At 40.3% G+C, this 23,094-nt stretch overlaps 1 protein-coding gene across 1 annotated transcript; it reads right to left on the reverse strand.

The window, feature by feature from the left end:
• Window positions 1-989: 989 nt before the first annotated feature.
• LOC133616107 (monoacylglycerol lipase ABHD2) lies at window positions 990-19,256 on the reverse strand. Its single transcript, XM_061975208.1, has 11 exons — window positions 19,057-19,256; window positions 15,581-15,664; window positions 14,518-14,733; window positions 12,291-12,466; window positions 10,394-10,561; window positions 10,057-10,240; window positions 9,579-9,671; window positions 8,627-8,728; window positions 6,970-7,039; window positions 6,799-6,883; window positions 990-1,511 (listed from the first exon to the last, which is right to left on the reverse strand). Exons 3-11 carry the CDS (start codon window positions 14,724-14,726, stop codon window positions 1,303-1,305), a joined length of 1,296 nt encoding a protein of 431 aa, XP_061831192.1. The 5' UTR covers window positions 14,727-14,733; window positions 15,581-15,664; window positions 19,057-19,256; the 3' UTR covers window positions 990-1,302.
• Window positions 19,257-23,094: the final 3,838 nt, after the last annotated feature.

The following is a 23,094-nucleotide window of genomic DNA, read 5'->3' on the forward strand; positions in this document are numbered from 1 at the left end:
TGGAAGACGGCATCCCTCGGATTGGCTTGACATAAGCGGTTGTCGACGTAACCGAAACTGGCCATTGATTGTTCGCACATTTATTTGTGACTTTCACCGGAGACGTAAAGAGGGTGGGCGGTAAAGAATTTTGTTTTTGACATTATTTTACTTTGTGTGCATTTTGAAAAAAAGAAAAAAAAAAGGCGGATGAAAGAACAGAGAAGAAGTCTACCGCGAAAAAAGGAAGGCGCTTTGGTCCGATGCCAAAGCTTTGCGTGTATGTGGCAGTTTCTTTCCGGTTGCGGTGTCTAACCTGATTTTGGCTAAATCACGCAAGCGCTAATGACAAAGTTAATAATATTACACCATAAACCAGGGGTCCTTTTGCTTTCCGCAGGTCTATATTTTGTAGCCCTCTACTTCATAGTTCAATGTAATTGCAGCCCGTGCACTCTGGGTGGCTACTAGTTAAATACATTATGGCAATTTTGAATCCCAGTAGACACAAACTACGATAACGGTGCAATAAAAAGAGCAACTTGCATTAAGCAAGCTTAACAAATTTAGTCAGGTGGTTAAAACGTGATTCTGGAGTGACAACTTCGTGCGGCCCAGCCTCACCCAGACTCTACCTCCAGCGGCCCCAAAGTAAATTGAGTTTGACAGCCCTGCTAAAAACGGACCGATTGTTCATAGAAAATACCACTTATGGGTTTTGAATGTCATGTCGACAAAAGCCCTTTTTTAGAATAGGAACTCTGTGGACCAGGACGTGATGAGTTGACTTAGACGGGTTGTCGACATGAACTGGGTCAACAGTATTTAGTTTGTACAGTACAATTTCTATATTCTACGGCAGATCAGAGAACTTGGAGCAGGCGTACCAAACATGGCTCTGTCCCCATTCTTTTAACTCAGACATGGCCACCATATTTGGAAATAACCGACATGGTTTGGTTCAGACTGCACTCAAGACCTAATATTGTGGTGATGATCAATGAGCAGTAAAGGGAACAATGTGTTTATTACTCACTTTGTGTTTATGTGCTCACTTTTGTGGTCAAGCGAGAAGATCATCTCCACCTGTTGTCATATTGCCTTCATTCGTCAAGAAACTGTCTGAACTCTACTCTGTGGTCTTCCTAACAGAGAAGAGACAAAGGCTGTGCTGAAGGCATGGAGACAAGGTCTGCAGCAGTGAGCAGCACCAAAGAAGAAGGCAGAGGAGAGGTGGCGAGCACTTCCAGATGTCTCCTCAGTGCTGGGTGTCTTGTGTGTTTTGGGGTGACGGAGCGAGAGAGTGAGCGACAAAGAACGGTTTCAGGCTTTTTCCTGTGTGCAGGAACTCTCACTCAGGGGGTCACTTTGGCATGGCGGTTTCTGCTTCTCCCACTGGCATATGGCATTGGCGTACCCCACGATAACTTTGTCCATCCAGGTGAGGGGCTTGGGGAAGAGCACGGCACCCTTGAAGAAGCCCAGGTGTCCGCCGTGCAGCGTCAAGGCAAAGATCACGTTTGGCTTTTTCTCTACAAAAGGGATGCAGCAGAGTGGAATTAGGGTTTCTGGACAGTGAACATGCGGACACAAAACAACACCTGACACCACTCCAAAGACTGCAGGATTCAGAGAGTGTTCTTATACAGATAACAGCAAGATTAAATGGCTTGTTTTACATTTTTCTACAAGGCAACAAGACTGATGACTAGGGTTATGCCAGGGGTCGGCAACCTTTACCACTCAGAGACATTCTGACCCGTTTCACAAATTAAAGAAAACAATGGGAGCCACAAAACTCTTTTGAAATTTAAAATGAAATAACACTGCATACAGGGGATAGGTAATTGGCAACATTAAATGGTCCCTAGTGTGTGAATGTGAGTGTGAATGTTGTCTGTCTATATGTGTTGGCCCTGCGATGAGGTGGCGACTTGTCCAGGGTGTACCCCGCCTTCCGCCCGATTGTAGCTGAGATAGGCTCCAGCGCCCCCCGCGACCCCAAAAAGGGAATAAGCGGTAGAAAATGGATGGGATGGATGGACAAAGTTTTTTTTTGCTTTGTGCTATGTATAAACCTGGGGTCTCAGACACGCGGCCCGCACCTTAATATGAAAATGTAATGTTAGTGCGGCCCGCAAGTTTTATATGAATGGCGCTTGACAGCGTCATACTTGTCAACCCTCCCGATTTTTCCGGGAGACTACCGAATTTCAAGGCAACTATTATCTCGAATGTGTGCTGATTTTCACCCAAACAACAATAATAAGGGCGTGCCGTGATGGCACTGCCTTTAGTGCCCTCAGCGTGCCAGTCCAGGTACATGTTATTGAAGGCTTCTGCAGACACACATGGGTGACTGCAAGGCATACTTGGTCAACAGCCATACAGGTCACACTGAGGGTGGCAGTATAAACAACTTTAACACTCTTACTAATATGCGCCACACTGTGAACCCACACCAAACAAGAATGACAAACAAATTTCGGGAGAACATCCACACCATAACACAACATAAACACAACAGAACAAATACCCAGAATCCCATACATCCCTAACTCTTCCGGGCTACATTATACACCCCGGCTACCACCAAACCCCGCCCCCCTACACAATAACCCCCCCTCCGTGTGTCGATTGAGGTGGGCGCATACAACATGTGACTGGGTCGGCACGCAGATAGTATGGTGAAGAAGCGGACGCGACGACAGGTTGTAGAGGACGCTAATAAAGGCAGTGCCATCACGGCACGCCCTCAATATTGTTGGCCGGGTGAAAATCTGAGAATATTTTCCCCGGGAGATTTCCGGGAGAGGCACTGAAATCCGGAAGTCTCCCGGAAAAATCGGGAGGGTCGGCAAGTATGCAGCTGAGCCGCATCAGAGTGGTCAAAGCATGCGGCTCCGGAGCCGCGAGTTGCCGACCCCTGGGCTATGCAATATAGACATATAGACACACACACATACAGTATATATACACACACATGTATATACTGTACATATACATATATATATATATATATATATATATATATATATATATACACACACACACACACACACACCTATATATATGAGGTAGATAGCCTCGACTTGGTCATTTGAAAAGTAGCTCGCCTGCTGAAATAGTGTGGGCACCCCTGCCGTAGGAGGATACAAAAAATCATAGCAAACAGCTAAGCTTGCACTCATGGATGTAGTAAACAAGGCTGGGCTTATCGATACAAATATTGAAAGTAACGATACAAAGTATTGTTAGATACTATAGTGATTACACTGATATTTTTTTATTATGACAAAATCTTTCAGCAACTCACGGTTACTTGATTTCGATTCTTGGCGTTACAAATCGATTCTGGATTCAACACAATTCTCGATTCAAGATGATTCTTGCAATATTTTATCTGGTATACAAATGATGATAAAACTTTTGCAAAACTGGTCACAGGTTACAAAAGCTCCTCTTGGCTGCTGATGTATGACACATGAAATGGCCTAAAAAAACTATTATTAAAAATGTATAAAAATAAATAATCGGTAGGAATGTTTGTCGATTCATCAACACTTGAGCCATAGGTTACTAATAATGTATGAAGACGAGGTCTTCCTACGGTGTTTTTGCACATCAAAGTCAACACTTGGGTGGGACTTTGTGTACTGCACAAATGCCTGACGGAGCAATTCATTGAAACAGGTTACAGCCAAAGATGTTCATTTCAATTATGCCTGTTTGTTTAGAAGGACCTGTTTCAGAGGCTCACACACCCAGCCACTCTGTGTTGTTTCTTTGGTTGTTGCTATACAGTCCAAACATAGACACGTGTAGACTGGTGAAGGATTGTGTTAAAAGAATATGACAATTCAAGGATGAAATATGAACATGACAAACACAACAATTTTAAGTCTCTGTTCAACTTTCAGCTTTTCCGTGCCAGGGGTCATCGCAGTGAGTCAATTGCAATACTTTTTTTTGCCAAGGCAAGTACATAGTGTGTTATATGTTTTGTTTTGTAAATACTTGTTTAAAATATTTTAATGTGTGTTTTAGTACTTTTTAAGGACATTCAAAAATAATGTGATAATAACCATGATACTTTGGTCACAATAGCCGTGATAAGAAATGTTCATATCGTTACATTGAGTTGATAAAAACGATGAAGTGCAAAAGTAGGACATCTCTCTCATGCAGATAAATCATTCATCTTGATCTGACGGGCACATGAACTCTTCTTACAGGCTGCTGCAGCTGTGACCATGCAGGGCAGAGAGTGGCTATAAAGGATTGGCCTGGATCTCTTTATTCTGTCTCTTATCTGGGTTAACAGTCTCGTGATTAAGACCCCACAGGGCTTTTAACAGTGTGCGTGGCAACTGCCGTATGAGTGTTCCACCTTCTCGCTGGGCATGGAATGAATGCTGGGAACACGGAAAATCTTCATATTTGACAATGAAATAGTGAAGAAGTTGTACATCATGTGTTGAGGTTAAGGATTAAATATATTGAGGGCCTGATCTACTAAAAGGTTTGTGTGTAATAAAGCACATGCAAACTTGATGCCACATGAAAAGCTGATCTACTAAACTTGTGCGCAGATGATTGCATCTCCTAACTGAGCAAAATAAAAAGCTTAATCTCATGAATATGCAAAATATATGCTGACCATCAGAACGTCCACAATACTGGGAGGAGAAAATGCAAATATTCAAAATATCAAGAATAAAACTGTTCTGCGGGAGCTGTTTTCCATCTTTATTTAGCACGTCTAAAAAGTACAGTACGTGCAAACCGAAGGTGCGCTAAAAAGTGGGTTCCGGAATGTTTCCTAAATGTCTAGAAAAAAGTGGTACTTGTTTCAAAACATGAAACAAAACACCAGACAGGCGCATGATAACATGAATGAGCAGTGAATGAGTGTTTGCCGTGAATGGTGAAAGCCGCATAGTAAACACAAAAACCTCATTTAAATAAGACTGTCTGCGCCACTTTTGCACTTGTTATCAATTGTACACACAGTCGTAGTAGATCACACGCAACACGCTCACGTACACACATTTTTATAGTTTGCACACGCTGTTTAGCACGTGGTATTTGGATCTTAGTAGATCAGGCCTTAAGACTACTACTAGCACAGAGTGGATTTCTGTTACGCACAGAGTGGATTTCTGTTACGCCTTTTTCCGGTATGTCCCACTCACGGCATTGCATTTTAAAACAGCTGTTCCCTGTGTTACACTTGACATGTGATAGAACGTCTTTTCCCAAAGTGAGAAAATGTTTATGATGGACATACAGTATAACTGGTTTATGGTGTGTGTGGGTAAGTGTCCACTACTTTGATTTACAGTATTTCTATGAAGTGTGTTAATTCTAAAATGCTTACATTTTTACTACTATGCCTGGTCTCAACATAGTTGAAGCTGTAAAGCACTTTGCATCAGACTACTAGACTAGACTGATTATTCATACAGTACTTGGCATTACCTGTCTCACACCCTATTCTGTGAACGGTGTGAAGCCATCTGATATTCATCCTACGCTGTGGACACTCCTATAAACCAATTATCAACAACACTGACAATCACCTGCACCCTCCTAATCCCAATCAGTTCATGCTTGAGTCAAAGTGAGGAAGGCAGTGTCAGTGTCTGAAATATCTCTGACATAAGTACTCTGACCCCTGACTAACTTATTACAGTTCCTAGTATTGTTGTAGTCAACTTGAGTAGTCTGATTTTTGATTAGATAGGCAGCATCTGTAAACTCCCAACACAATATTCAACAGGACTTCTTAGATCTACGCTTCAGTCAAAAAACATTCTGATCAAAGTTAACTCTTTTTTTATGAGGTTCTGCTATCACCATGCCTTTATCTTACCTTTTGTCAATTACCCCCAAACATATTTCTTCAAGGAAATAATTTTTACAAAAGATCAATGTAAAAAATAAGGGCTGTCAAAAATAACTCATGTAAATAACTACAAAAATATCGTATTAATCATGTATATACGCAGATTAATCACACAATTTATTTTTTACTGTACATCCTCCTTTACCTTAACTGTGGATGGTTACCTGGAAGGCAGCACAGGTTGTTATAATTTATTGAGTGGGAAGACTGACTTGAGTGCTCGTTGTCAAATGTTCCTCCAAAATACACCCTGACTGGACTTTAGATAAAATGTTAAGAGTTTTGAGCAAATAAATGTCAAGTAGAACATTTAAAAAAATTTCCTCTATGACATTCTGACAATAAAATTACATTTGTGTCCAAATATTGGGGTATTTTTTAAGTTAATTTAAATTATGCAAGCGAGTAATAACCTGTGACTAATCTTGATTAAACCAGATTAAAAAGAGTGATTAATCTGATCAAAACTTTAATCATTTGACAGCACTAGTGAAAATACAACATATGGTGGCTCTATTCTTGTTTTGTGGAACACGTTACTGCAAGACAGTACTGTTCAGTCAGTCAGTTTAGTGACATTTGAGACCGGAACACTGTCCCTTTCCTACCACCTGCAAGATTTCCAAACTCAAAGGATTATGATAATTATGATAATTACACAAATAAAGAAAACATGTGTTTGGGTTTGTCCTTGGAGGCCAAGCGTTGGTATTGTTTTTTTTTATATAGAAAAGACAGGGTAGCTGATGGATACATGACAGAATAATCATTTGTTAATCAAATGTGTAATGTGAAGCTTCTATTTCTAAGTAAACATGGTTTAAGCCAATAATATCATAATTTTACAGTTGCTAAAGCATACTTATTAAAAGGATGTCATCTTGTTTGCCTAGACAAATATGGTTACCTACCTGCTAGTGTGCGGGGGATCTTGAGCAGAGAGTCATGAACCAGAGGGTCATCTGCAGAGTTTACAAGCAGCAGCGGTACGTTTACCTACAAAATAACACTTACAGATTACTCATCACACACAGAGTAGAAACATAATAAGAAGTTGTAAGAAATAAATTAACTGTTCTTACGTTGTGAATATAATGGACACAGCTCTCCTTCTCATAATACTCTTTGAGGGAGCTGTGACCATGGAATTTTCTGTTGAAAGACAAAAAGAAGGGATTCATTCAACTATAACCTTTAAAATAACATCTCATGATGTAAAAAAGATAGAACAAATGTATTATTTTTTTATGTAATACTGTGTGTATTCTTTTAAAAACTTTTCAACGTGTTAAATTCTGCACACAAAAGGCTGGCAGAACCACTGTGTTGCATGTGCTATTCTGCACGCTACCACATAAGAGTGCATCCGGAAAGTATTCATAGCGCTTCACTTGTTCTACATTTTGTTATGTCACAGCCTTATTCCAAAATTTATTAAATACAAATCTTTCCTCAAAATTCGACACACTTTATGACAATGTGAACGTTTTTGTTTTATTTAACAAATGTATAAAAAAAAACAAAAAAAAAAACAATCACGAATATAAGTATTCACAACCTATGCTCAATACTTTGTTGATGCACCTTTTGGCAGCAAGTGCAGCCAATTGCAGCCTCAAGTCTTTTTGAATACGATGCCACAAGCTTGGCACACCTATCTTTGGGCAGTTTTGCCCATTTCTCTTTGGAGCACTTCTCAAGCGCCATCAGATTGGATGGAAGGCATTGGTTTTCATCCAGGATATCTCTGTACATTGCTGCATTCATCTTAGTCTAGTCAGGGAGGTGACCAAAAACCTGATGGTCACTCTGTCAGAGCTACAGCATTCCTCTGTGGAGAGGAGGACCTTCCAGAAGGACAACCATCTCTGCAGCAATCCACCAATCAGGACTGTATGGTATAGTAGCCAGACGGAAACCATTTATAAAAGACTCTCAGACCATAAGAAACTAAATTCTCTGGTCTGATAAAACAAAGGTTGAACTCTTTGGCGTAAATGCCAGGCGTTATGTTCAGAAAAAAACAGGCATCGCTTCCCACCAGGCTAATACAATTCCTACAGTGAAGCATGGTGGTGGCAGCATCATGTAGTGGGGATGTTTTTCAGCGGGAGGAACTGGGAGACCAGTCAGAAAAGAGGGACAGATGAATGCAGCAAAGTACAGAGACATCCTGAAGAAAAAACAACGCTTCTAATCCAACCTTATTAGATCTTGAGAGGTGCCGCAAAGAGGAATGGGCGAAACTGCCCAAAGATAGGTGTGCCAAGCTTGTGGCATCGTGTTCAAAAAGACTTGAGGCTGTAATTGCTGTCAAAGGTGGCATAATGGACATAATTTTGAGGACAAAAATTAATGTATTCCATTTTGGAATAAGGCTATAACATAGCAAAATGTGGAAAAAGTGAAGCGCTGTGAATACTTTCCAGATGCAGTATTCAATGAAATCTCACAAACACTTAAAAACTTAATACATTTATAACTGGGAGACATTCCATCTACAGAAGCATATTTGCACATTTGCAAAGCCCAGCAGCAAGCCATGCTACACAAACAGGGCATTTGAAATGTAGAAGGGTCAAGCGTGTTACTGTAGAAAAATGAATTGATAGAATGATGAAAAACACCCTGAATAAGTAATTTTTTTCTAAACATATCAAATAAATGAATCCCTTTTTGGCTATGTGAAAATTCTACCAAATGTGTGAGAAAACATCAAAACTGGCTACATTTACATACCTCATGATGTTGTCGTCAATCTGCATGAGGGATGTTGCTGTGTATAGCCGACTAAGATCTGCATCCATTATTTTCGCAGAGTTTCCCCCAAATAGACTGTGCCTAAACATGCGGAGAGGATACAAGCATGCAAAGCAATTACCTGACTTGTTAAACAATGAAAATGTTTGACAATAGGGATCTTTTATAACATTGTTATAAATACGTGGTCTTGGAAGACATTGGTATCGTTTTTTTTCTTCTTTAAATTGTATCGGCGCTATGCTCCAATGTAAAACAAGCTTGCTGCTAGTATGTCCGTAGTAGGGATTTAACGATATGAAAATGTCTTATCACAGGTATCGTAAGCAAAATGATCACGGTATTGATGGATGTGCTCAAAAAGCACCGGTACTTCTGCACACTGAATTATTTTGACCAAGTTTCATTTAGAATATAAGTTAAAATATAAAAAGACACAATCTACTTTTTTGGTAGAAGAAACATTACATATTGTTCTGGCTTTTAAAGAGCCATATTTTCCTTTGAGCATTTAAATATATTTATCTTCCTTCTTTGTAATTTGTAAAGGTTTTTTGTGTTTTTTAAGTTTGTGGATTCACTCAGCCTAAATTAAGCATTTTAAGCATATAAATGGCTAAATTAACAAAAAAATATCAATACTACAAGAGAATTTGCCAGTAGATGAGACCACACCATTCCATTATGTAAATAGATGTAAAGAGAAGCTGAAATGACGCATGAAAGGTCATTTGTTTCTAAACACATTTGTTTTGCATATCCATGTTTTTGCTCACTTCTTCTCTTCTCCCCAGCATCTATAAAAATGACACGCAGATAGAATGCAATGCTGTGGGAAACACTGTAATAACTACTTAAATCCTTATTGAGGTATACGTGCCATTGTCACATAGCAAGACATTAAAATGTTGGCCAAAAATAATACAGTTACCTGTGCGAGAGGATTATTTTCTTCATGTTATCAGCCATGAGAAAGTTATAGAAGCGCCGGCACTGATCCCACTGCAGGAATGTTTCCTGAGCACTGAGAGACAAACAGACAGGAAGTGAGCTTAGAACCGCCGTTCGGCCTTCTGAACAACACATGGAATGTCATGTGTAATCTGTTAGCAACACAAAAGTTAACTCACTGGCTAAGATGTCGCTACCTGAAACTAAGTATTAAATTTAAAAACAATTTTAAAAGAAAAGAAAAAGATATAGATTTCCATAAATAATTTGAGAGGTAAATTAGGTTTAGACTATGATAGGAAATAATTTCTGCTGCCTGCATCCAAAGTTTATTGTAATCAGGAGTATACAGAGTATGCTTTAACCTACACTAATGAAATATTCAAAAGTTACACCTTATGAAAGGAATGCAGTTGTATTTAGTAAATAAATTAGATTAGGCAAAGAAACCCACCCACCTGAAAGCACTGTAACCTTGACAGACGCTGACACAGCACAGGACTCTCTCTTGGTTTGACATGTTCTCGCCCAGGAACTTACAAACAATGTTTCCCCCCAGACTGAAACCCACCACTATGAGCTGGGTCTGAGGATAAGCCCGCTTGATGTAGCCGACCATGGCGGCAAACTCCCATGTGCACCCTGTGACGATACATGCAAAGTTGCACATCAAAACAAGGCAACAGTTTCTTTCGAATGGAGATTAGAAATAAGCATGTTTAACACATGATTTACACATGATTCCATGATAACAAGGTAAGAATAATCGAGGCTGGATTCTAAAGATGTACTCACCATAAGTAAACATGCGTGGCGAGGTAAGCTCAATGTTGGGTAGAGCTCCGAGGTGGTTAAGGACAGCACAACGATAGCCGTCTTTCTGGGCGTAATCCACAAAGGTTCGGATATAATGCTTCTCACTGTGGTTACCGATACCAGGGCATATCACCATGGTGATGTCATCTGGTGAAACAGGCACAAATGCTGTATTTGCCAATCTTACTTAATACCAGATCAAAACAGGCCAATGTATGACACTGTAGTACAGAGTATTTTTGGGAGGAAGAAAGGATACTTTAACTCCGTTACAATGAATTTCATTCCAATCTCTACATTAATTTAAATTTTCATTATATTTATTTATAACATACTTATTACTGTTAGCAAAGACAATGTATTGTTAGCTTGTCCTAGACCATTCTTTAAGCGGTGGACACTGTCACACGGCTCACAACTCTCAATGAACCTGGCAGTATACCCATCGTAAACATTGACATGACGCCAGAGGAGGCGGCATAACTCGTCAATGATTACTTACAAACTACGAAAAATAGCATTTATACTATCCATTGTCATTTGTATCAGTAGAAATGTTTATATTTCAGCCTACGAGAATTCCACTGCCAAACAGGTTGCGCTAAGTTGTAGATGTTTTTTTATTTTAACTGCGCATATGCTAACATTAGCCCTGTTTTAATGTCATAAGTGACTAAAATGTGCATCGTTTTTAATACATGCCGTGGTATTGTTTCTCTGTCTTACACACACAGTTGTAGAGTTAGTACCATCAAAAATAGCTACTAAATAAATCAAACGTTACTCACAGGTTATTAAGTACTTGAGTAGTCTTTTCACGGAATACTTACTCTTACTAAAGTAATTATTTGGATGATTCTTTTTACATTTATATGAGTCATATTATTAACGGTAGTTTTACTTAAGTAAAATGTACTATTTTACCCACCTCTGTTGGTGACTCAGTCTCTGTACTTTTTATTTATGGTGTATGATTGCAAAATAAGCCATAAGGATAGGATAGGATAGGATAGGACTTTATTGTCATTGCAACAAGTACAACGAAACTATGTTTTCAGCACAAACCCGTTCAAGATTAGACAAACAAACAGTGTACAGGGTTACAGAACAGGAACGCTGATGGGTCGCCACGGGGCGCCCCGTAAAATGTGGGAAAAAGGTAAAACGCTGGGGAAGAAGATGAGTAAAAAAATACAATCTAGACTGGGCTCCTAAGGGGGCCTAGTCTGGAGTGGGGAAAAACCTCCATGCCATGCACACATAAACATGTTAAGTGTAGACAAGAAAAACAAAGAGAGCAAGCAGGGAGAAGAAGGGAGCGGAAAAAAATGTGACCGCCCTTACCAGAGGCAAGACAGAAATTAAAAGCTGTGAGTGCCAGCACTTTGGTAAATAAGGTTAGAAACACTATTGAATTCCAGAAATAAGTCGTAACAAAGTAGACTCTTTTCTCCACTCCCCTCCTCCCTCTCCTCTCATTATCATATTTGCCATCAAGAGTATTCAATAAACGTAAGTGAATAAATGTTCATTCATCTATTTCATTCGTCATTTAGACTTAAACTTAGACAAACTTTAATAATCCACAAGGGAAATTGTTCCACACAATAGCTCAGTTAGAAAGGATGGAAAGTGTAAGGATGGAAAGGACAATTTATATGTATTTTGTGGTTTTGTGCATGTAAAACGATAATTATGTTTTATAAAATGTGTTTTTGTTAATATTTGTTTAACGGTTTTAATTCAAATGTACAATAGTTGTATATGTGACTTTGCGTATTAAAAGAAAAAGAGTAAATGTGAAAACCACAGTAATAAGCTGACATAAAAAAGCAGACACACCTAAAGTCAAGGTATACGGCAAGTTTCCACTCACCTCCTGTTCGATGGTCCCCCACTGGCTCAAAGAGGTCAAAGGTCGCGGTTGCCCCATCCTGCATAGGTAAGTACTTCCTGATCCCACTGGGATGAGGTGCGCTCACTCGACCCAATTTTCCATACAAGGCTGTTTGGAGGTGACCGCTCTTGCCCCATAGCAAGGGAGGAATGTACCTGTGTAACACACATCTCATTAACGTAAAAATACATAAAGATGCAATCAAGCTTCTTTTACAGTTGTTCTGGAGAATGAGGCTGATTACAAAACCGTACAAGGAGAATAATGGCATAGTTGACACATTTGGGATCATCAAAATGATTGAATGATTACATTTTTGATCACAATTATAATCAGACAAACATACAGCATGGTGGTGTAACAATATTAACTAAATATTTACATTACTCTGTCACCTTGCCTCCAGCGGACTGTGGAGGCATGTGAGCCACTAGCTTGCTAGTGAGGAAGCTACATTGCTTTGACTTGTCTCAGCCAAATTTGCGGGACACAGCTAGAATGTCTCATCAACATGGATTATCACGATGCCAAAAGTAATAAATGCTCTATCATTAGCAAAATGTATATCATTGCTTATCATTTATATTGTGCAACCTTAAGATAGTACCCTTTTTTATTGCATCTTTTGAAAGATTACACAATGAGCCATTGAGCTGACATCAGTATCTAACAGTGTTGTTACAGCTTGTTTTGCTGAGTTACGTATCAGGCGTAGGCGCGTTTACATTCCAGCAACGCCGCTGACAGACTCAAGACTTACAACATAGTTATTCCAATGTCTGTTTAGCCTGAAGCGGACAGGTGCCTGTGTGTACAAAAAGTTCAATGACAACAGCAGTTACACAAGAACATTGATCTTGTCAATTTGTTTTATCGGCTCTTATTCCAGTGCCAAGATTTATTGCGCCTTGAAAATACATTGTTACGTAAGAGCACAGTTTGGAGAAGAGTTCAGTTGAGTAACTTGTCACCGCAGGTTTAATCTTATTGGATCATCTCATTGCTGTGGTAAAGTTAGACATCATTAGTGGCAGGGAACGGGTTGAATGGGATAAACTGTGTACAAAAATGTATGCTCCTTGTTTTTGGGTGTTTTGCTTTTCATGCATCAAATCCACTTGTTAAGAGACTGTAATGCAGATTTTAATTCAGATGAGACCGATATTGATCGGTCTGTTCAGGAATTTCTGATGTTGCGATCGCGCCAATCCATGCAAATCCAATTAATCCTTCTAATTATGTCAAAAGCAACGTGCAGCAATATATCAACTCTTTATTCCTCATATGACAAACATGGTGTCCTACCAATTAATTTAGACCTACTTCATGTTCCAGTCCACAGCATAATGTAGTATATAAACATTTAGCCACCCTAATTAGAGATGCTACCTCAGTAGAAGCATTTAAGTCCCATCTTAAAACTTATTTGTATACTCTAGCCTTTAAATAGACCCCCTTTTTTAGACCAGTTGATATGCCGTTTCTTTTCCTTTCTCCCCTGCTCCCCCCTCTCCCTTGTGGAGGGGGAGACACACAGGTCCGGTGGCCATGGATGAAGTGCTGGCTGTCCAGAGTCGGGACCCGGGGTGGACCGCTCGCCTGTGCATGGGTTGGGAACATCTCTGCGCTGCTGACCCGTCTCCGCTCGGGATGGTTTCCTGCTGGCTCCACTATGGACTGAACTCTTACTATTATGTTGGATCCACTATGGACTGGACTCTCACAATATTATGTCACACCCACTCGACATCCATTGCATTCGGTGTCCCCTAGAGGGGGCGGGGGTTACCCACATATGCGGTCCTCTCCAAGGTTTCTCATAGTCATTCACATCGACGTCCCACTGGGGTGAGTTTTTCCTTGCCCTTATGTGGGCTCTGTACTGAGGATGTCGTTGTGGCTTGTGCAGCCCTTTGAGACACTTGTGATTTAGGGCTATATAAATAAACATTGATTGATTGATTGATCGAATTCCACTTAATGCAACGAATTATAATGGTCTTGCCCTTTTTTATGTATTTGTGGTGTAAGAGCATCAATTAATTAGTCCCGTAAAGCCACCTATCTCTGATAGACATGTGGCCCACCAAGGACCATTGATGACAGATTGGCTTGTCACTCGCCCTTAGCCCCAGAAGGCAGGGCAACGTCTACATTTCCACGGTAACGCCATGAATGACGGAATCAACAGGAGTGTGCAACTCACTCTTTGGTCAGCTGAGAGCAGGACTTCAACAGGAAGTGGTTGAGGGGCGTGTCCTGGTAGGTGAGGTCAGGGGGCGCGGTGGGGCTCTTGAGGTTTAGGCAACGTACAATGACGTAGAGCACCGTCGCCACGGCTGCCAACTTCATGCCATCAAACATTGCTGGCAGCTCCGGAGAGATGGTGTGTACATCTGAGTCGTGGGTGCTCATGATTGCTCTAGAAGTAAAAAAATTGTACACAGTAATTAAAAACAACGATTGTGGACTTCTTTTAAAGTCATGTTCTGGCTCAGCACTTTGCTGGAGATGCAGCCATTTCATTATTATTATTATTATTATTATTATTATATATTTTATTAACTGTTTTTAAAAATGTGATCATTAATTGCACTATGACACAATGCACCATGAAATTACTGACAAAATAGGAAATGTACAAAGCACAGACAACCACAGCATCTTTTGTTTACCAGAAAAGGAAGGGAAGTAGGGGATTTCACAACAAAAAGCATTGGGCAAAAGTCTAAGGTCACTTCTGGGTTTCATGACCTTTACATAACAGTAAATTGAAGAGTATACACAGTCACAGTCAATATCATTTTGATTAATATTATTATAGAGCAGCTTCATACAACTTGACATTTTATTCAGAGTCTATTTGTTACCTTAATTGAGTGTACTGAACTTCAACACTAAATACATGCTGCTTGGTGTTTTATAATTTTTAGTTATTTTATGATGTAAATTTCCTTTAAATTGCAATCAAATAAAAACGAGTATAAATGACTGCAAACAGACTTTAACTTTTTCTTTTTTTACTAAATTTGCTAAAAACAAACTTTAATAAAGATTTTCTTTAGGGATTGTATGACTACCGTATTTTTCGGACTATAAGTCGCAGTTTTTTTCATAGTTTGGCCGGGCTCCAGTGCGAATTATATGTTTTTTTCCTTCTTTATTATGCATTTTCGGCAGGTGCAACTTATACTCCGGTGCGACTTATACTCCGAAAAATACGGTAAATAGTTACAAATAATACAAATATGGTACTACTATGTACTTACTTGTATTAAAGGTGGTTGTAATTAACAATTTTCCTCCAAAAGTGGGACAATGAGATCAGTGAAGTCACAGTGATGTGGTCAGACCTAAAAAGAAAAGCAATGAGACATTTTAAAAAGCTTACTTACACTAATGGCAGATGTAGAGGGCTCCACGACAATGTTTTATTACTCACATAACGGTGGAGAATTTCCTATTTCACTTTAAATATCAGAGCAAAACAAAGTACAAATTATGACACCCTAGAACAGGGGTGTCTAAACCCTTTAACAACATGGACCGCATAGTAAAAAAGGCAAAGATTTCTCTGTCCTTTTAGATATTTTTCCATTTTGTAAATATTCTGAAACCAACCCATGTTAGGAGTGTGGGGATAGCCTCCTAAATGCTACATGTGGAACTCAATACAATTTGCTTTGTCCAAACTGCAGTGAACACACCAACATGTACCAGGTGATAGCGTAAAAAGTAATGTTTGATCATCTCACGGCTGCTATCCAGGCTATTCACCGTCTCTGTATTAGCTTTACAACCCGACCTATTTCGGCTTTGCGATCGCACTGGAAATGGGAAAAATCTCACCAAATCCTTATTTTCTTGAAGTGATCATGACCACGATTGTGGCAGTTAATGATGCCGCACGTTCACGCAATGTTTTGAATTTGTTAAAGAAAAATAACAAAACTTAAGCGCAGAGTCTTGCATTCAACCATGTAAAAAAGTGATTCAGAGTCCAGCAAGACCCACAATGCAATGTGTTTCCATGTCACACTTTAAAGCGCTACTTTAGTGTTTTTAGGAATTTGTTGCAAAATTTAACCTGGGGGTCGGTGTGGTGTCATTCCTGGGATTTGACCCCCGAGCCGCAAATTAAATAACAATTTTTTTATAATAATATGCCAGAAGTCAGGCCCTGTATTAGGCTGTAATTTGCCCATGTGATTTTCCATTTTTGCAATCCAGTCTGTTCTTGGAGGCTGAACATGGCGGTCGTACTCCAAGGCGGCAACCACGGACTGCTCGTTAGGTGGCTCCTTCATGGCTTTACAGTAGTTACAAAACAAGCATACACAACGAATGGTAGGTCAGTCTGGTTAATGTCCATGGGGCGGCGCAGTGAATCAAAGCGTGCCTTCAGTTGTCCAAACGCACACTCGATGACCATGCGGGCCATAAAGCAATATTTGTAGTCACACACTGCCTGTATCACATCCACGGGAGGAATGGATGAAGTTTTTCGGTAAGTAGAATCACAGCTGACCCGCACATTCAAAAGTTCTCTCGCCGTCTGAGATGTGTTGTATCCGAAATAGCTGCAATCGCGCATTTCCTTCACTTAAGGTATTGATTTGTGATTTCCTGTAGCGCCAAGAAGGAGAAACACGAGCATGTCTGGATGATCCGCCTCCATCTTTGTTATGAAGCTGGCTGTGGCGCGTTCTTTCTGATGTCACCTCCTGTGGGGGCACGGTCTTTCTGGCGTCACTTCCTCTCTGAACTCTGTTTGTAAACAATCAATGAGTCTATACAAAGCTTAGTGCCGAAAATTCAAGAAATACTGTGTAAAAATTGGTCCGAGGAGGGGGACCTTAAACGCTGGTTTAGTGTGGCTGAAACGGGGCTTAGGCTAAATGATTATTCGTTTAAGGGGTTATCTGGCTTAGTGTAGACATAGCCTTAGTATACACGGCTTTACAGTAATCAAAGTAAAACAACTTGCACTGAGCCTAGTCTATAAAATCCGCTACACCTCCCTGATACCGAAGTACATGTCAAACTACTTCCATAACGTAAATGACCGCCATAACCACAACACCAGGGGGAGTTCCACAAACCACGTTAAACCCAGATTCCGATCTAACAAAGGTCTTAACTCATTCTCCTTCTATGCCACATCAATATGGAATGCACTCCCAACAGGTGTAGTGAAGTGTGAAGTGAATTATATTTATATAGCGCGTTCCTTTAGTGACTCAAAGCGCTTTACATAGTGAAACCCAATATCTAAGTTCCATTTAAACCAGTGTGGGTGGCACTGGGAGCAGGTGGGTAAAGTGTCTTGCCCAAGGACACAACGGCAGTGACTAGGATGGCGGAAGCAGGAATCGAACCTGGAACTCTCAAGTTGCTGGCACGGCCACTCTACTAACCGAGCTATACCGCCCCACGTAAAAGAAAGTGCATCTCTATCCTCCTTCAAAACCACACTAAAACAACACCTCCAGGTTACTTCAACCCTTGACTAACACCCTCCCACCTCCACACCCCACCTCACCGGATTGTAAATAACCAAATGTAAAAAATCAAATGTATTTCTAATGTATATACTTGTTCTTATACTATCTGAACTCACTCTGTTCTCTGCTCGCTGTACATATCCTACCAAGTCAGACCTACACTGTTTCAATGCCCATTTCTCTGATGATGCAATTGTTGATGACTGAAGTGCTGTTATCAACCAGACCCTCCTTATCCCACCCCCCAGATTGTAAATAATGTAAATAATTCAATGTATATACTCTTATGATTAACTTGTGTGATGACTGTATTATGATGATAGTATATATTTGTACCATTAATTTATTTACGTGGACCCCAACTTAAACAAGTTGAAAAATGTATTCGGGTGTTACCATTTAGTGATCAATCGTACGGAATATGTATTGAACTGTGCAATCTACTAATAAAAGTTTCAATCAATCAATCAAAACAGAGAACCAGCTGCAGGCTGCAAATGGCACCGGGGGCCACACTTTGGACACCCCTGTCCTGGAGTGAGCAATACCTTCATTTGGGTGACAATGGAAACAGATATTCCAAAGAAGTCACTTACAAATACATAGCAAAGCCAGTATATGGAAGCTAGTTTTTCCACATGTAAACATAGCCTACTTGTATAGAGCCTCAGTGTGGCGTCTGAATCCTCAGTCTCATTTTCGCATGCTATTAGGTCATCCATTGCAGCAAATAAACAAAGAGACTGATAAATAATGTCCTCAGAAAGAAGGTGACTTTTTTTTTTTAAACTATCATTAATCAGTTATAACAATGTCGTCTGCTAAAATACACACTGCCCCTGCTCGGCTAACGTTCTTTGTCGACTACAGCGGCAAGAGGCGTCCACTGCCACAAGGGCACACACTGTACAGCACCGTTACAACATGTTACACAATACCAAAAAAAAAAAAGAACATTTATATATAATTTTTTATTTTATTTTAATCGATGTCATGGTCACGATGGCGGTCAAACAACATACTAGCAAATCCCTCCGTTTGCATTTCTGCTGGTCCAGATAATGAAGAGCATTTTGGGCCACGCAGGTCGAATATTGTTATAATTTCAAGTTAATGTAAAAATAACAATAATACTAATTAATATTGGTGTTTTAAGCCATGTATATGTTTTAGTTTAGTAACACTCGGTTACAGCGGGTCATGCTACCATAGACAGCATCTTTAGCATAGTTCGTACTTACCCCAGCCGATAAATATGATAGCGTGCCACTAATTGCCGGTGAACGTCCAGGCCTTATTTATACCCGTGATAAACCATTGGTTTGTTACGTTTGTGCTGTTCAGCCATTTCTGTCTGCTTTGTACGACGCCCTCGTTCGGCATGGAAGCTTAAGCACAGCACGCAGCAGCAGATATGTAGCCGCCACACTGACAGCTCGACTCCACTTCCTAGATGAGTCTGAAAATTTGCATACGACGCTGCTATTGGTTGAAATGTTGATGACGTCAAACCCCTTACTCACTTCGTGCATCTTTTACTGCTGCATTATCTTTGCAACCTCATTATATACTATTGGCTAAATTTTATATTCATAAATGTAAGTTTCTCAACACACGACCTGTTTATTTTGGTGCCTTTAAAAAATAAGTAGAACTTTACTTTAAAACGCTTTAACCTCTAACAACCAAAAATGCTGTGAAAAAACTATGATGCTGTGCTCCAAATTTGGATTATTTACGGAACTTGTGTGAGTCTATGGCTTTACACTTTGTTATATATATATATATATATATATATATATATATATATATATATATATATATATATATATATATATATATATATATATATATATATATATATATATATGTTGCATTCTATTTTTGTTGCTTTATTGAGTCTACAACCCCCTGGCGCTGTTTTGTACTGTGTTTGTACTGTTTTGTACAAACACACACATATATATATATATATATATATATATATATATATATATATATATATATATATACATATATATATATATATGCAGTGCCGGCCCAAGCCTCCATGGGGCCCTAAGCAAAATTTGATTTTGGGGCCCTCTATTTCTGCCAATAATATTGATTGTTGATCATTCACACACCTACTATAAACTCATTGCGGCTCTGGCAGTGTTGTTTACATTATCCTATTGTCAGCCTGGCATGTCTTTACAAATGACATGTCATTTATAAAGATATGGGGATGGCCCAGTTAAGAACATAAATAATACCAATGAATGAACGAATGATGTCCAGAGTGCCACATATGGTTCCTAATCTTAAAATGTAGAAAACATTCAGCTACAAGAGTGGCCTGGGGTTGAACAGTCCAAGTGATAAAGCTTTGTATTTACAGTAAAAGTGTCATCTTGTCTCATCAGTCTTGTACATATTAGTCTTTAATTACTAGTTTATATTTTTAGTTAATTGTTCATATTTAATGTTTACTTTGTACAAAGAGAGCGCAGTCTACTGAAGTTAAATTCATCAATAGTTTTCCCCTTTGAAAGACCCAAGGCAAATTCCTTCCATTTCACCATGTTGCTACAATGATCTTCACTGTTTTCATGCTGTTTCAGCAGTGCACCTATGTTGACCCAATCCCGCTGTCCCTCGGCTGCCAGTTTTAAGGACTTTTTGGAAAATAATTTGCAGCAAAAGCAATAGACTGCATCTTTACTTCTTGAATAAGTCAGCCAGCTACGCTTGACTTTTTCCCCATTGACTAGCTGTCTGTAGGTATAATGATAATGAAAACTTCGGCCATCATGCCGTTTGGGGAATGAAAAGTTCTCCTTAATAGACAGTGGTCCTCTGATCACCTGCTCAGTCCTGTCTGAATCTGAGAGGAAAGAAGGCCACTCAGCTGGGTCAACTGGCGGAGCTGATGATGGTCCATGGTGTGAAGGGGACGTTGTGGTGGAAGTTGCTGAGGAAGTGACCAAAGAAAGACAATGACTAAAAAAGAAGGACCTATAAGGTTATTAAATTGCACTGTTGGACATAATTATTAATCTCAGAATGTTCTGCAGTACAATGAGCAATTATAAAGGGTGTTTTGCAGTTAACTTACTAGATAAATCAGCTGTGGTTTCAGACATGGAGGGGACAGTGGGCACAGAGGATGGAGGTGTGTGAGAGAGCACTGTAGAGGATGGAGATGGACCTAAGATGAAATACATACAAACATACATATAGGCACACATATTAATGAGATACTTTGACTATATTAATTTCCCTTCAGGTGTAATGTTTATACTAAGAAATAAAATGTATACTGTATGGTGACAGTCTTTTCCTCACCTGATTCATCACTCACAGTTGAGCCTGAGGATGTGGACTGGCTCTGGGCTGATTCTGTGCCTCCAAAGTATTTTAACAATGCTCCTGGGGAAGTTTCACATAACTTATGAGTTGATGTAAAAAATAATGTTTATTTTACTCACATAAATTACCGTGCTCTGCTGCAAACAATTTGTGCAAACAACATATCTCACTAGTAACCTGATGCTAAAAACATATTGCTAGCACCGCGCTAGCTAGCTAACGTCACCTAGCTAAAGCTAATTACAGCTACAAATCTCTTTGATAAACTTTTTATTACCAAGTCATGCAAACATACCTTTATCATGGCATTTTTTCTCCTCTTCCACTTTCTTCTTCTTCCTTTTTTCTGCACCTGAAGGATATGTCCTTTTTTGTGACATTGTTTTGCCTCTATCTGCGCTTTTGATGCCCAGTGCGCACTGGCATTGCACGGCAGGCGGCAAACGTCACAGGTGCAGCAGAGGCAGCTTTACATTTAAAGAGAGGCAGGAAGAATCACTAGGCCTAGATCAGCAGCAGCACTCTGTTGACCTAAAATTGTGTTTTTGTACAATAATATATCTTTGATCATTTAGAAATCATCAGTCAGACTCATACATGCAAAAAATAAAAAATATTAATTTTTTGTTAATTGCTTTTGGGGGCCCCCTGGTGGCCGCGGGGCCCTAAGCAAGCGCTTAGTACGCTTATGCCTTGGGCCGGCTCTGTATATATGTATATATATATATGTATGTGTGGGAAAAAATCACAAGACTACTTCATCTCTACAGGCCTGTTTCATGAGGGGGTTCCCTCAATCATCAGGAGTTGATTGAGGGAACCCCCTCATGAAACAGGCCTGTAGAGATGAAGTAGTCTTGTGATTTTTTTCCCACACATACATATATTGCGCTCTACTACGGTATCGAGCACTATTTTTTGGATAACCTTATTAAGACATATGTATATATATATATATATATATATATATATATATATATATATATATATATATATATATATGTTTATATATATGTATGTATATATGTATATGTATATATATATATCTCCTCTCTGAGCTGCCACCTTACCGTGGTAGAGGAGTTTGCGTGTCCCAATGATCCTAGGAGCTATGTTGTCCGGGGGTTTCTATGCCCCCTGGTAGGGTCTCCCAAGGCAAACTGGTCCTAGGTGAGGGATCAGACAAAGAGCAGCTCGAAGACCTCGATGAAGAACACAAACAAAGGACCCAGATTTCCCTCGCCCGGACACGGGTCACCGGGGCCCCCCTCTGGAGCTAGGCCCGGGGGTGGGGCACGATGGCGAGCGCCTGGTGGCCGGGCCTGTCCCCATGGGGCCCGGCCGGGCACAGCCCGAAGAGGCAACGTGGGTCCCCCCTCCAATGGGCTCACCACCCATAGTAGGGGCCATAGAGGTCGGGTGCAGTGTGAGCTGGGCGGCAGCCGAGGGCAGGGCACTTGGCGGTCCGATCCTCGGCTACAAAAGCTGGCTCTTGGGACGTGGAACGTCACTTCGCTGGGGGGGAAGGAGCCTGAGCTAGTGCGTGAGGTGGAGAAGTTCCGGCTAGATATAGTCGGACTCACTTCGACGCACAGCAAGGGCTCTGGAACCACTTCTCTTGAGAGGGGCTGGACTCTCTTCCACTCTGGCGTTGCCGGCAGTGAGAGGCGACGGGCTGGTGTGGCAATTCTTGTTGCCCCTCGGCTCAAAGCCTGCACATTGGAGTTCAACCCGGTGGACGAGAGGGTAGCTTCCCTCCGTCTTCGGGTGGGTGGACGGGTCCTGACTGTTGTTTGCGTTTACGCGCCAAACGGCAGCTCAGAGTACCCACCCTTTTTGGATTCACTCGAGGGAGTACTGGAGAGTGCTCCCCCGGGTGATTCCCTCGTTCTACTGGGGGACTTCAACGCTCATGTTGGCAGCGACAG

Source organism: Nerophis lumbriciformis, linkage group LG15, assembly GCF_033978685.3.
Source record: "Nerophis lumbriciformis linkage group LG15, RoL_Nlum_v2.1, whole genome shotgun sequence".
In the NCBI taxonomy this organism is placed as follows: domain Eukaryota; kingdom Metazoa; phylum Chordata; class Actinopteri; order Syngnathiformes; family Syngnathidae; genus Nerophis; species Nerophis lumbriciformis.

Excerpts from the sequence above, each read along its gene's own strand:
- LOC133616107 (XM_061975208.1), bottom strand. The coding sequence starts at position 14,726 with ATGAGCACCCACGACTCAGATGTACACACCATCTCTCCGGAGCTGCCA. Across the intron at positions 12,467-14,517 it reads TGCTCTCAGCTGACCAAAGA|GTACATTCCTCCCTTGCTAT; the intron begins GTGAGTTGCACA and ends TGTGTTACACAG. Across the intron at positions 1,512-6,798 it reads GATCCCCCGCACACTAGCAG|AGAAAAAGCCAAACGTGATC; the intron begins GTAGGTAACCAT and ends TCCCTTTTGTAG.